This window comes from Poecilia reticulata, linkage group LG5 (assembly GCF_000633615.1).
Source record: "Poecilia reticulata strain Guanapo linkage group LG5, Guppy_female_1.0+MT, whole genome shotgun sequence".
Taxonomy (NCBI): Eukaryota; Metazoa; Chordata; class Actinopteri; order Cyprinodontiformes; family Poeciliidae; genus Poecilia; species Poecilia reticulata.
In genome coordinates this window covers 19306654-19321101 of record NC_024335.1, presented here as the reverse complement: position 1 = coordinate 19321101, position 14448 = coordinate 19306654, and the positions used below count along the sequence as shown (strand labels likewise).

Below are 14448 nucleotides of genomic sequence, written 5' to 3'. Positions count from 1 at the left end.
TTTTAAAATGCACATTTAGAGCAGAGCAAAAGCTGCAAGTTACAGGAAAGTTGAAAAGATTCGAGAGGGAGAAGAGAAGAGATGCTCATCAGCGCCTGAGCTGGTGCAAGATGGAAAGCAGTTTATTTTTATCTCTGTGGCATTTCAGCTCTGGCCTTCATGACACTGCGCTTCTGTCAGCAGCGTTTGGAGCAGCTGCGTCTTACACTAACCAGCCACAGTTTCCGTAGTTCCATTAGACCGAAGATCTTTGTGGAAGGTAGCGCTACTGAAAAACGTTGCCTTGAAGGACCGGTCTCATTATCATCCAGAACGACTCAAACACCTCCAGGAAGTGTTGTCATTTGCAGAAGTCCACGCTATGGACCAGTTTTACTTTCATCAAGTTTAATTCATTAAATTAATTTCCTATTGTTTGAAAGTATAAGATCCTGAGAGTATGACGAGCCCGAGTGAAAATTCCAGAAAATTCAACTGTATGTCAAAGTTATCATAAAAATGTAAATAAAACATTATCCAACTGATTAAAATAAAGTTCTTTAGTTATTTCACATATTGGCAGGTTAATTCTTTGTGGTATCTTTTCAGGTTGCCAGCCTGTAGTGGACGATTCAATAGACACACCTGCCAGCTGTAGGTTTAAAATTTCTACCCTTATAAATTGAGGGGTGGTGCTCCTCTAGGGTTCACAACATGACGGGTGGTACTTTTTGATATGATGCAAAAAATTTTTTTTTTTGTTTTTTGTAAGTTTCACATCTGATATTTACCCCACTAACATCGTGACACCCAACCAGCAGCATCTCCCACATTCCTCGTCCAGCCCCCGTTCTCCCCCTTCTGCGTTGCTTCAAATGACCCCTCTGCCCTGCCATGCTCTAATCCAATTAGCTTTAGGCCTAATTATGGTAGAAGTGACTGATTGCCATTGTCTGCATATAGGGCTGGATGAATAGGAAGTGATTAGCGACCAGGCTGGCGCTTGGTAGCTATTAGCACCTCTGCTCACCTCTCACAGACCTTGAGGGGAAAGAAAGAGGATCCCTAGTTAAAGACTTTGTGAGTGTTAAATGTACAGATCAATCATCGCTGGTTGAAAGAGAGATAGGAGTGAGTCTGAGAGGGATGGGTCCAGTGTGAGAACTGGCAGACTGGGATTGTTTAGCTGAACAGAGATGTACTTAATGGGGCTAATGAAGTAGCACTCCTCGCACAACACAGTGACCATATCAACGTTCATCACGCAGCTTAGTAGAGCGATTTGAAAAGCTTGTTAAAATCCCTTGAACTTTTTCACATTTTGCGACTTCACAAACCAAATCTTGATGTATTATTATATCGGGATTTTGAAAAAGAACAACACAAAGTGCCCATCCCGCAATCTTTCATTAAATACATTGTACAACCACGTTTTATAGGGAGGATCAGTTCAGACTGATATTCCATACACATGTCTTTTCTAGTGTATTTTTACTGTGCTTATTATAAACACAGAGCCTCTTCATTAAGTTGGTTGATTTTGGACTTTTTTTAGGGGTGTCAGAGTAAAGGAAATAATTATTCTTATAAAGACCGTAGAAGGCTTTTTTTATCAGTTTTTTCCACTATTATGTATTATTTTGTGATGCTCTGCATTATAAAAATGTCCAACTATTTTACAAAATCAAAAACATGTATTAGAAAATAAAAAAAACATGCATACTTTTACAAGAAGCTGTTCTGTTTTCGCCTTGAGTCATTTAGTCATTTAAAACAAACCACACGTGTTAGACATTAAGTTTCTATGAATTTACTAAACGTCTTCTTGTTTCGTCTTTCCGCCAGCTGTTCCCGGAGACGGGGCCCAGACAAGGAGGGACCATGCTGACCATCACCGGCGAGAACCTAGGTCTGCAGTTCAAAGACATCATAGGCGGAGTCCGCATCGGGAAGGTGCAGTGCATCCCTCAGGAGGACCAGTTCATCAGCGCTGAGCAGTACGTTGACACCGTCGGACGTCTTCCCATCCGTTCACATTACGTCTAAAACGCTCCACTTCCCCCCGCTTGTTCTAGTCCCATATCGATGTGACACCGGGCGTTAAGCACAACAATCTCTCTCTCAGACACCGTTTCATAAAACCCGTAAAGGTTAAAAGCTGTTTCCTCCTCTCTAACAGAACCAATTCCTTTCAAAGCGCCTCAAGCTGTGCATGGTACCGCCGCCGCGCTGCAGACCATGTGGATGTGAGTGACGGCAGATAACAATGAACTTTCATTCGTCGCAAATAATGACAACGAATAAACCGAATCATGTTGCCTCCTACGCTGGATTCTTTTTTTTTTTTTTTCAACTCTTCTGATTTTAAGATGCACCAAATTAATAGTATTTTGAAATTGGAAGTGGGTGGTTTTCATCCTATGAAATTGCTTCGTAGCTAAACGGTTGTCATGTGAACGCCTCCTCTCATTAAGTTATATTTACTGCTTTCTTGGAAATGCTGAATCACAGCGGGTGTCGTAGATTTAATTTAACTCTCATTTAATAACTGCAGCAGTACATTCTGGGAAGCGCATTATTTGCAACAGCCAGAAAAGCCTCTTCGCTTTATGTTTCGGCACCGTCTGTTTTAATATGACTGAGGTCTTTGTTTTAACTGCGAAAGGTCACCTCATCCGTACAGAGCTTTTTTTTTTTTCTTATTTCAGATGTAACTTTCACCTGGTCCCTGTTTCTTTGATTGAACTGAAGGAAATGGAGCTTCATCATTCGTCTCAGTCATTAAACATTGACAAAGCTGGGTTTGACTTCACTTTGGGAAAAGCCTGTAGTGAGGGAAAAAAAGCTATTGCTTTATTAGTAGTAATGTGTCACAATATGATAGGTTTTACTCTACTATTTTACATTTCAACGTGATAATCTAAATGAGGTGCCTTTTAAGTACTTAAATGCCAACTCGGTGTCGTCAGCCGTCTTCTGCGCGGCCCTGCTGCGGCCGGAGCCGCGTTTCTGACTGAGAGATGTCCGGCATTTTAATCGGGGCCCCCTGTCATACCAGGAGACCTGGGAATAAATAAAAGGGAAAGTAAAAACAATTGACGCGCGCGGCATCGGAATGTGAAATTAATTGTCGCCGTCGCGCCGTGGTTGCTATGGCCACCTGCAGGGAAGGAAGGAAGCAGCAGAGTTAACAACTTATCCCAGGGTGGGGAAGCTGAGGAGATGTGTAAGATATGAGCACGTTCAATTAATCAGCCTCTCTCTCTTTAATGTTCTCTCTCCTTCCTTTCCGAGCTCTCTCTTTCTCTCTCTCTGGTCTGCACTCTCGTCCTTTCACTCTGTCTCATTCGTTCGCTCTGGCTAATTAACAGTCAACTGTGTCTCCAGTGGCTGAAACATGAAGTTTGTGTGTTTGTGCGTATGTGGTGTGCGTGTGTGTGTGTGTCCCTTCAGGCTGCACCACCACTCTTCTCGCCGCTCGATAATTTCTCCAGTGGATTTTCATTTGGCCAGCCAGCGCCCAAGGCCGTGTGCTCTGCTTACGGTTCTACAGTATGAGCTAATGCAGGCTTAGTGTACACGGGAGCAGAGAAAACTCTTCCATTTCAGATGAGATTTTTTTTTGTTTTTTGTTTTCTGTCTCTGAACATTCGTTGTTCTATGAAGGACATGCTGCTGCTACAGGACAGATGGAATTTATACTCACATTGACGGATTAGGAAAAACACTGTTTTTCTGTTCATCATGAAGTTCGCCTGAGCATCTCCTTGTATTTTTCTTCCCCAACATCTTTTTGTGCTACAAGTTTTTCTAAAACAGGGTGTCATCACTAAATTAGTTTCCGTCATGGAAACTTTTACCTTTCGCTGCCGCCCTTCGCTCCTTGTATGTGAAGCCCTATAATATGCTGCTGCCTAAGTAGGAGAGACACTTTTAGGTGAAAATAAATAATGTGATTAATCTGAATTATGTAATATTTATGCATTAACATTTTCAGATTAATTGCATGCGTCGGTGCGTTATCTTTTGTGGCAAAGATAAATAAACTTGCATTTCTTGACAGGCCTCTAAGAGTTCTTTTTAAAAGTGACAATAAGTCATCTATTCACTTTTATTTAATTTTTATACTTGCGAATGTTCTTTTCAAAATGCACTAACAGCTACATACAAGAGTTGTGTATGGATCGGTCTTGAAGTTTATGAACACTCATTTTACTTCTGCCGACTCTCCACAAACTGAACCGCTGTCTTTAAGAAACCACTGTAACGCCGCTGTGTTTGCCGTCTCTTCTAGGATAGTGTGTCGACTGCTCGATGCGACGGGTTACAGAGTGCAGGAGGCTCAGGTGGAGGTCTGCGTGGGGGAACAACCCTGCATCAACCCCGACTACAAAACTGTTTCATCTAAGGCCTTCACCTTTGTGGCAAGTGTTTCTAATTTAAAAAACAGCTATGACAACAGTTTCTACGCTGATATTGTAATTGCATTTGACAGCCATGTTAAAAGCACAGAGTTATTCCTGACCCGTTTACCCTCCGTCCCCTTCATTAGTCTCCGTATTTTTCCCGTGTCCACCCCTCCGCCGGGCCTCTGTCTGGAGGAACGAGGATCACCATCGAAGGCAGCCATCTTAATGCAGGCAGCGCTGTGATTGTGAGGATCGGCCTTCACCAGTGCACCTTTGAAAGGTAAAAATAATGATTGTTTAAAATGCATTTGTTGAGATTTTGTTTTTGAACTGTTGCCAATCATTGTTTCACATCACACATTTTGAGATGCTTTACTTTTAGTCGATGCAATATTGTTGCATTACTAAAGGGAATGTAGTCTATCAATTAAACCTCTCTTTTTTTTATCAACAATAATGTGCACATATCTTGACTGTTGCAAGATTTTGAAATCAAAAGTAGCTAATGTTACTGCTGAAACAGGTTTTGGCGTTTTCAAATTGTTTTGGTTGGAGTTAGAGATGCAAGCTAAATTCACCTTGTCTCAGCTTTACTCACCCTGACCGGCGACCTTCTGGTTGAAATTTCAATAATCCGAATAGGGAACCATCTGTAGGCATTAGCAGTTCATGCCAAGAGTACCGTAATTTATCTATTTATTAGTATCAGTAAAGTGTTTAAAATGACATCTGAGGAACCACAAAGATGTAAGAACCTATTTTTAAAATTATAATGTATTTAACTACAATGTGTCTGCTGTTCATTCTGGCTGCCAGTGAGAGCAAAATCTTAAGCAGACAACAGAAATTTTGAATGTATAATAGCAAAGTTGCTGTTTCTTTTTTTTAAGCTTTCTATCCCTCTCTGTCATCACACATGATGGATTTGGAAATGCTGGCGGTCTTTTGGAAATCTTAATTAAAGGACTTGCATTCTCTCAGGAATACACATGCACTCTGCTGTTTTAATAATTGTAGTTCTTAGCTGCACTAACTGTGGTAATAGCTCACATGACATTCTCTCTTATGGATCACAGAGAAATCAAAATTGGCTGAGATTGATACCTGCAAATCAATCGTTTTACCAAAAAAGCTAAATAAAAACTGCTGTCAGATAGTGACCACAAAATTCTGATCAGCAATTGCTAGTTATTTGTTTTTTTGCTCATGTTTCTTCTTAGCCAATAACTAATGTGTTTGCTTCATCTCTATTGGTTAGATTCAATCCAGTTTCCATTCTCTCCCTTTATTTGAAGTGGGCCATAATTATGTATTAGCAGTTTCTGGTTACTGTTTGTGATTTGCGGCAGGTCTGAGGAATGCAGCGCCTAAGATGATGACCTGCAGGACTGTAATTCACAGCAATTTTGAGAATGATAGTGCAGCGTTCTCAGAGGAAACTGATATCACTGTTCAGCTATGTTGTGAAAGGCTTAAGTGCAAAGCCCTCGTTTTGTCAGAAATATGACTATAATTTGAAAGGAATGATGTGGTTGCGAATGATCGCAGTAACAAATGTAGCTTGTGCCGAACCCTAGTCCTCATATATATATATATATATTTTTAGAAATAGTTGTTTTGATTGATTATTTAGTTCACAGAGTCTGCAATAAGTTTCATATTTATATTTTTGTGCTTGGCTAAGATGTGCCAGGGTTACACAACAAGACGTAAATTCAGTTACCGGTATATATGACCCATATATAACTGAATAAAAATATTTAACACATTTTATTTGATTTGGCAAACCGGTAAGAGCATGTAGTTATGAATTTGAGAAGAAATAAAAATTAATCACTCAGAAAATGATTCCTACTGTATATTTTTAGAGCCGGTTCTTTTTCCACATGTGTTTTGAAAGTTGCTTCCTTCTCTGATGCAACAAGTGACGGGTTGAATTAATGAGCTTGGATCCTTCAAGATTTTTTAAACACATCAAAAGAAAAAGTGGAAGCCAATTTAAAGCTCTGTAGCACATCACCAGAAAGGTGAGTATAATAGTCTTGGCCTTTCATTCACTGAGCAGCAATAACCTTTATGGCCAAAGTAATGACCTGGTTGAGTCTATCTTTTTAATGCGTCTTTGTATTCAGTGGGGCCTTTGCTTTAATCAAAACCTATTTACCCCGAGTCACTCATCCTCTTATCTCCCCGTGCAACCCCCGTTTTCTTTCCTCCTCCTTTTTTTTTTTCTTCCCATATCCTCTCTTGGCTTCTTTTGTGTGGCAGCAACCTTGTCAAAAAAAATACGTTCGCCGCACCACAGGCGCTCTCGACTTCGACGACGTTGTGAAAGTGGTTGTCATGGAAACACAGCACCAGAGGAATGCGGAAAATCTTTTCCATTTCTTTTTTTTTTTTTTTTTTTTTTTTTTAATTGTCCTTCGATTTCATCTCCTGCTCCGTCTCCTCTCGGTCTGAGGACGTGGTCGTTGTTGGAACTGGTCCCTCCCCCAGGAGGCAGCAGCAACATGTTCAACAAAGCCGCCCGATAACCCAGATTTTTGGTCAGCTGCCCAAATCTCGCCCTGGAAAACTGCAAGTTGCCAAGAACTGGCTCCAGGAATTTGCTTTCACACCTCTTCTTCTCCTCCATCTTCGTTTTACTTTCACAGCGGATCTTGAAGGAAGAGTTGTGTATGGATCGGCTTGCTCCCTCTGTGATCAGATTTGCTCCAGGACATTGTACAAGCATCTGCAAGAAAACTGAAGGACTTAAACAGATTATTAATTCACTTACAATGAGTACAAAAGTACTCATACCCCTACTTATACACACATGCATTCACGCAACTTTTCCATATTTTGTCTTGTTACTTCCATAAACTTAAGTGAGTTTTATTTGACCAAATTAGTGCATAATTATGACAATTTCAGATTTGCAGAATGAAAAAGATGGTTCGACATGATTTTCTAAATTTTATAAGCAAAAATTTAAATTGCGCAGCATTCATTCAGCATTCTGATTCAATAAATATTGGGACTGCTTTTCACCTCAATCACAGTAAAGTGTTTTCAACTGTGCCTCTACTAGCTTTGCACATATACAAACTGAAAAATGTGTCTTCATTGCAAAACAACTCCAGGTCTATTAGACTAGCTGGGGAGATATTTTCAAGTTTTATCACAGATTCTCATTTGGCGTAAGACGTAGTTTTTGTCTCAGTCGTTTTAACATGTGAATATGCTTTGGTCTGAACAACCAGAACTGGATAATGCTGGATTTTATTAACGGGTTTTAGTGAAACGGGTCTAATTAATTTGGACGCTGCACCTTTTTTTATAAATAAGCCGTGTGTCATTTTCTTTCCTCTGTAATACTATTAACTATTTGGTTGGTCTATAACCAAAGAATTCTCATAAAGTGAAATGGAGCGTATGGTTATGATGTGGTAAAATGTGTGAAAATGTCAAAATGCTTTTAGAGTAAAGATGTGCAGAATTTTATTCTAAAAGCATATATTCAAACTCGAATAAAACCTTTGCCAATGACGCCCAAACTTACTGTTTCAAAGCCGTTGCATGAAGTTTCTCAGCTGGCTGTAGCTGGTTGTGTGACCGTCAGGGAGAGGATTACATCACTCTAGGAGACGACCAGCTACATCAGCTTTTTCAGATCTGTTAGCCAGAAGAAGCACAGGAAGGGGGGAGGGAGAGTCGGCTAAGAACTTCACCACATTGTGGTTTTAGCTCTCAGTTAAAGATATTTGCCTTGTGGATCAGCAATTCCAGCAAGAAGTTGTATGTGCACCTCTGCTATTTTATCGTGTCTCATAAATCACTTATGAGCTATTTTAAAGATACGTTTTTGTTTTTTTTTCCCAGCATCAGTCCTTGGAGCAATAAGTTGAACCTTCATCTCATCTCTCTCCATCTTGTCCCGTTCCTTCTTATCCAGGCGGAGCAGCAGGGAGATTGTGTGTGTGACGCCGGCAGGGCAGTCCCCGACACCCACTCCGGTCATGGTGGACATCAACTCTGCAGAGCTGAGGAACCCAGAGGTCAAGTTCAACTACACGGACGATCCCACCATCCTCAAGATCGAGCCTGACTGGAGCATCGCCAGGTACGGCAGCCGTCGCAGCCTTTCCGCAACGCTTCTTGAAATTCAACCTTATGAAGTGTTTGCCACAGTTTGGAGGACATTGTCATTAGTAAATGCCGCGATCCGAATGACCCTCTCCGGTTTCCGTGTGGCTGAATCTTGCTCTGACGTTGAATAAATCAGCATGATATTTGATGTTTTGTTATCTATAATTTACATCTATACAGTGTTTTCATCTCCGATTCCGCTTGATGTGGTGTCCGTCTGCAGAACACGCACAAAAGCCTCGATACATTATTAATCCTTTGAGGTGGTTAGACCTCCGGTTAAGACTCTTCTTTTAAAGGAGCGCAGCCGTCCTAACTCAAACAGCGAACTCTCCACGAAGCGTGATGAATGTTTTATTTTGCCTGCACATTCCCTGTCTGGTTCTCAAAGAAAAGCAAAGTTTCCCTCTCCATCGTCACCCTCATTTCTCTTTCTTAAAGCGTGATATTTATTCTGTTTATGTTTCAAAGGTAAACCTTCGAGAGCAGAACAGGGGTAAAAAGAGGCTCCTGAAGCAGCGCACTGCTGACTGATGAGCTGAAACAGAGATGTATCTGTAAATATTTCTTGACTTATTGAAATCAGCCTGCATAGCCACAGGAAGATTTCCTCCACAAACTCAAGCTGCCACGGAGAAGAGGGGAAGAAAACCAAAGCTGGAAGCCTTCACATCCTAATGGGCTCTCAAGCATGACCTAGAAACTCCTCCGCTGTTCGGTTCTGAAGGGACACCAACACACTTTCAACTCTCTAGTTATTTTTAAAGCACTACGGAGTTCCAGGAAGTTCTGCATTTTCTTTAATTCCTTCTAGACTTTCAAAAATGCAATTGCAGAAGTAAGTATTCAGAAATGCTAAGCAAAAGATAGAAACGTTTATGTTGGTTTCGGAGAGAAACTAATTGGTTTCTTGTTGAATAAAATTCAGATTTGGTGCTGTTCAAAAAATTTAATGTATCTAGAAGTTTTCCCATTTTATTTAGTTGTATCAAAACACTTCAATTTATTTTATTGGGATTTTATATAATAGACAAACCATCAGGAAGTAGTGAAGAATTGTAACTTTGGTGGAAAGGGATATGCGAGTTTCAAAATGTTCTCATCAAATGTGACTAGCATTACTGCCTCTGCAGAAGAAGTGCATACAGGCACATGATGCTGTCTAGTATGGATACCATTTGCATGGTGTGTTAGTGTGATGTTGGTTTTCTGCTATGCAGATTATTTGGAATGTAGGCTAAAAAGATTCATTTTGGTTTTCATCTGACTGGAGCACATTTTTTGTGCATTTACTTTGTAACTTAGGTGGCTTGTGGCAAAACGCAAGTGAGACTTTCTTATGAAATGATTTTTCTTTAACAGGGCTAACCTCTTGTCAACATATTGTCACACCTGAGCTGTGGATCTCTGCAGCACCTCCAGAGTTACCACAGGCCTCTTGGCTGCTTTTCTGGTTAACGTTCATCTTGTCATTTTCAATGTCTTAGTAGGTTTGCAGTTGTGCTACGCTTCTTCCATTTTCAGGGGTTGAATTAAACGGTGTGAGATGTTCAAAGCTCGGTGTTTTGTTTTATGAACTAACCATACTCTAAATGACCTGTCTGATGTGTTCCTGGATCTCTAACAAATCTCCGACTGCAAATGCATACGGCAGTTTTTTTTGTTTTGTTGCTTTAAGTAATTTTAAGTCTGTAAACAAATTCAATTAATTCCAATCCTTTTGCAAGGCACTTTAGTATTTAACTCCACCCTGACTGCTGTACCAAGTCCCATTTTTCCCACTTCTAACATCGTGTCAAGTGTAGCACTCATCGTCTGCGTTGTCACAGGGGGCTGAGGTGAAAATAAAAGCATTTAAAAACTCTGCAGGGAAACAAACTCTCACATCACAAGAAATGGGTGTGAAAGGATGAGGAATCTTAAAAGGAGGGAAATGAGGGGTGAGAGTTAGAAAGAAGAATAAAGCAAAATCTACAACCTTGAGGGAAATGACCTCAGTGCTTGATTTGAGTTTGTTGTTTTTTTTTTTTACTTTTTTTTTCAGAATACTGATTTTGTCACAACTTCTCCTTTGGCCGCTGTGTATTTCTAGGGAGATGCACTGGCCTTTTTTTTTTTCTTCTTCAGGAAAAAGCATCCTTCAACTGAAAGCAATGACACATGGCTCTGTAGTCATTATACATCATAATGGTGTCTTACTAAAAATTGCATAAAGCTGCGGTTTGTAACATTTATAAAAGCATGTTACTCACATATCTGTTAAAACTGTCACTATGTCTTTACAGTGAGTTATAAGAGTCATATAATCTGTGGAAAAAAAATAAAAATCTCCTCCCGGTGCTCCTTTTGCCATTTGCAGAAACAATCCAATAGAGGTCAGAAATAACCAATCAGAGCCAGGAGGAGGGACTTGGGGCTGTCAATCATGCGCTAAAACCCTCCTCGGCAAAGCGCACACAAGCTTAAGATTGCTGGTTGGCTGCAGCTGTGGAAATACCAGAGAAACAACCCAACCTTACTGGAAAACTGTTTATCTATCTTCATCTGTGGCCTGTGCATTCATGACAGGTTTCAGTGTGGGGGGGTGGGAGGCTGTGAACAGCGGGTACACCAGGGTGATTTACACCGCTAAGCCCTCCACCTGATGACTTTGATGTATTTCTGCAGCTGGCTGTGGAACCACAGAGAGAAAGCAGAGGAACTTGGTTTTGTTTAACAGTCCTACTACAACTTTAAAGTAACCCTACACATTCTGAAAGCGTCTGGCATTTGACACAGGTATTTTCCAGGTATTTGAAAGCCTGACCCCTTTTGAAAAATCTGTCATCGATTCTTAGTGAAACAAACTTTAAAGGAAGTATAGAATTTTGACAAGTGTTGCCTGTCAGAGTTTTGTTATATTGATACATGTGTGTTTACCTCGCTGTTCTCCAGCTGTGGTTTGTATTCTTCCACCAACAAAGCACATAACCACATGTGAAGCGTTCTCATGTGTTCCCTTCCTACCCCAGAAACCACACCATGTGGCCTCCTGGAAGCCTCTCAGCCTTTTCTTGGCTCAGGTGACGTTCCCCGTCCTGCTTGGTCTCGGTCCATTTCAAGGCCAATTTTACTAAAAGCTGTGCAATTTAAATCACCTCCCCCCTAATAACAGCTTTGTTTGGCCCAAACTCAACACAGCCGACTTGGAAATTGAGAATAGGCTTGTTGTATGTCTTTATCTTACAATGCTAAGCTATATGGTCTAAGGGTCTTTATGTAGCGCTGCTGAGAACAGACAAACGTGATCAGTGAAAGGGTCAACAACCTTCTTTCACACAATATAAGCTGAGATACAGAACATCTTTTTTGTTGTTTTTTTTTAACGACGGTACTTTGCCTTGTTCGGGAATTGTTTGAGCCAAAGCGTCTTCAGCCAGTGCATCATTTTTATGCCGGCGGTGATTCACGTTAGCTCTGGACTTGGATAAGTTGTGAGCTAACTTAAACAGAATCTGTCAGGAAGCCTCGCGTCAGATAAAGTTCAGCCTTGTGGGCCAGCAGAGGCTGTTGACAAGGCCGCGTGGCGATACGGGCGTCTCGCCCACATTATCCCATGTCCCCGCCGGTCATCATCATATATTCCCATAAAGGTCAAAACTGTGTGTCTTGATACCTGAGCTTATGTGCATTTCCTATTAAAAATACCAGAATGCAGCGATATTACACGTCTTGTATGTCCTCTGACTGCTGAGATGTAGTGAATAGAGGCCAGAGGCTTCTGCGGTCTGATATAACTACGTATTCACCTCGTTTTCACCCCGGCCTACATTTGGGTTTAAACAAGCTTTTAACATTCAGATGACGGTTGTGGCATCACACTCATTACAGCAAAAATGGTTTCCCTGAATAAGCAGGTGAAAGGCTGCACATTATTGGTGAATTGCCATCTGAAGGGTCCTGCTGAATCCCACAGAGAACAGATTTAGTCACTTTTATCTCTGCATAAAAGCAGCATGAAAACACAGTGGGAAGCATAAGAGCTTATAAAAATCGTGCTTTTCTTTTGCTGTTGCATAATTGTCATTTTCAGTTGTTTTTTTTGCTTTTAATAAGCTGTTTTTTTGTTTTTCTCCATATGTATTTCTTATAGCGGAGGCACAATGCTGACCATAACTGGGACCAACTTGGCCACCATCAAAGAGCCCAAAATGAGAGCCAAGTACGGAGCGGGACAGTCAGAAAATGTGAGTTTCAGTGTCTGAACCTGAACTCTTTTCTTAATTATTATTATTATTATTATTATTATTATTATTATTATTATTAACAGTACAAGAACAGCTACTGATTGAACTTGGTAAGTGAGAGAAGAAAATTACACATTTTTAACAGCACAATAACTGTCTTAATATCATTTTTGATATTAACTTAAAAAAAAAACCATGTATCTGAATTTAAATTATTGCAACGTCAAAATAAAATCATCTTTTAACATATCTATGCATGTGGTTTAATATCACCAGCTATCTTATTAAGTACACTTTGTTGAACTGGGTTGATGTTATTCTCCTCATTCAACACATCTCAAAGTTGCTGTACTGGTTTGAGATTTGCTGATTTGAGGGCATAGGAGTGTAGTGAACTCAATGCTTTGTTCAAGAAACCAGTTTGAGTTGGTCTGAGCTGTATGACATGGTGCAACACCTACTAAGATGTGGTCATAGTGGTTGGACATGCTGGCAGCGGTACGTGTGGTGTGATGGTTAAACGTTGCTCAGTAGGAGCCTAAAGTCTCCCAAAATAGTATTCCCCTCGCCCCCATTTGATTATACCAGCACCGCCAGCAGCCTGAACATTTTAAACAAAGAATGATAAATCCACACTTTCATGTTGTCTATGGCAACTTCTGAGCCCTCCTGTTTCAACATTGCTGCAGAAATCAAGTCTTCTCAGACATCTTCTTTCTAGTGTTTGAACTTCCAGTGTTGATAAGGATGAGTAAATTCTAGCCTCAGCTTCCTGTTCTTGGCTGACAGGAGTTTCATTTGATGTGGTCCTCTGCTGTTGTAGCTTCAGTTCAAGGTTGGACTTGATGTGGCTCTGACATAGTTTTCCACATACCTTGAATGTAACAAGTGTATGCGAGTTATTATCTAGATTCTGGATACCGTTTTTTTTTTTTCACAGGATATCAGATGTTTGTTTTATACTCTAGACAGCCATTCCAAATCCTTTAAATTGACTTTTTTTTCTCCATTTTGATGTTCGGTGTGAACTTCTGCAAGTCACCATGTCTAGATGCCTAAATGTACTTCTGCCATGTCATTGAGCAGTGTAATTTTGACTTCTGATTAATATGTGAAGCAAAAAGGGGAAAAAAAGTATGTTTCTCTTTAAAATATGCAGTAACCACAACAAAAGTTTTCTAAACTATATAACACATTTTCTATAAAACTTTAGTTTAGTTCATCCTCAGTGAGCAACAAAATTACTGTATTTAACATTAATTTACAATTATTGTACTTTTTTTTTTTTAAGGAATTGAACTGATATTTTATCAGCTTCTTCAAAGAGATTCTCATTCCTCAGTGGAATATTTTAACCCCAACCTGATTAAGTGCCAACATGGAGGGGGAGGACTGTGGGTAACCCTAGGAAACGGGATTCAGCCTTCATCTCTCCCATTCTTTGGACAATCTAACTGTTAGATTATACTTACTCGCTATACACACACTCATAGTCTTGACCTGTCGGTCAAGCTGCCCATTTTCTGTTTGTTTTTGATGTTGAATTTCCTTTTAGCAGTTTAACCTTTGAAATGTCAACTAGCAATAAAGCTGCTCTTGTAAACCCCCCTCTCCTCACCCTTCACCACGGGGCTCAACTAACCTTTTTTTCTCTCTCTCTCTCTCACTTTGAGCTAAAGGTAAAAAAAAAAAAAATATATATA

The 14448-nt window shown here is 40.2% G+C and overlaps 1 protein-coding gene across 4 annotated transcripts in view; it reads left to right on the top strand.

Annotated features, from left to right (window-relative positions):
- plxna1b (plexin A1b) overlaps nt 1–14448 on the top strand; it is a 211354-nt gene that overhangs the window by 168807 nt on the left and 28099 nt on the right. For all 4 annotated transcript variants that reach the window (XM_008409387.2, XM_008409390.2, XM_008409388.2 and 1 more), the window contains exons 13-17: nt 1825–1976; nt 4274–4403; nt 4532–4668; nt 8326–8493; nt 12652–12745. In XM_008409387.2, coding sequence (XP_008407609.1) covers nt 1825–1976; nt 4274–4403; nt 4532–4668; nt 8326–8493; nt 12652–12745 — 681 coding nt within the window. The remainder of the gene's footprint in view (nt 1–1824; nt 1977–4273; nt 4404–4531; nt 4669–8325; nt 8494–12651; nt 12746–14448) is intronic.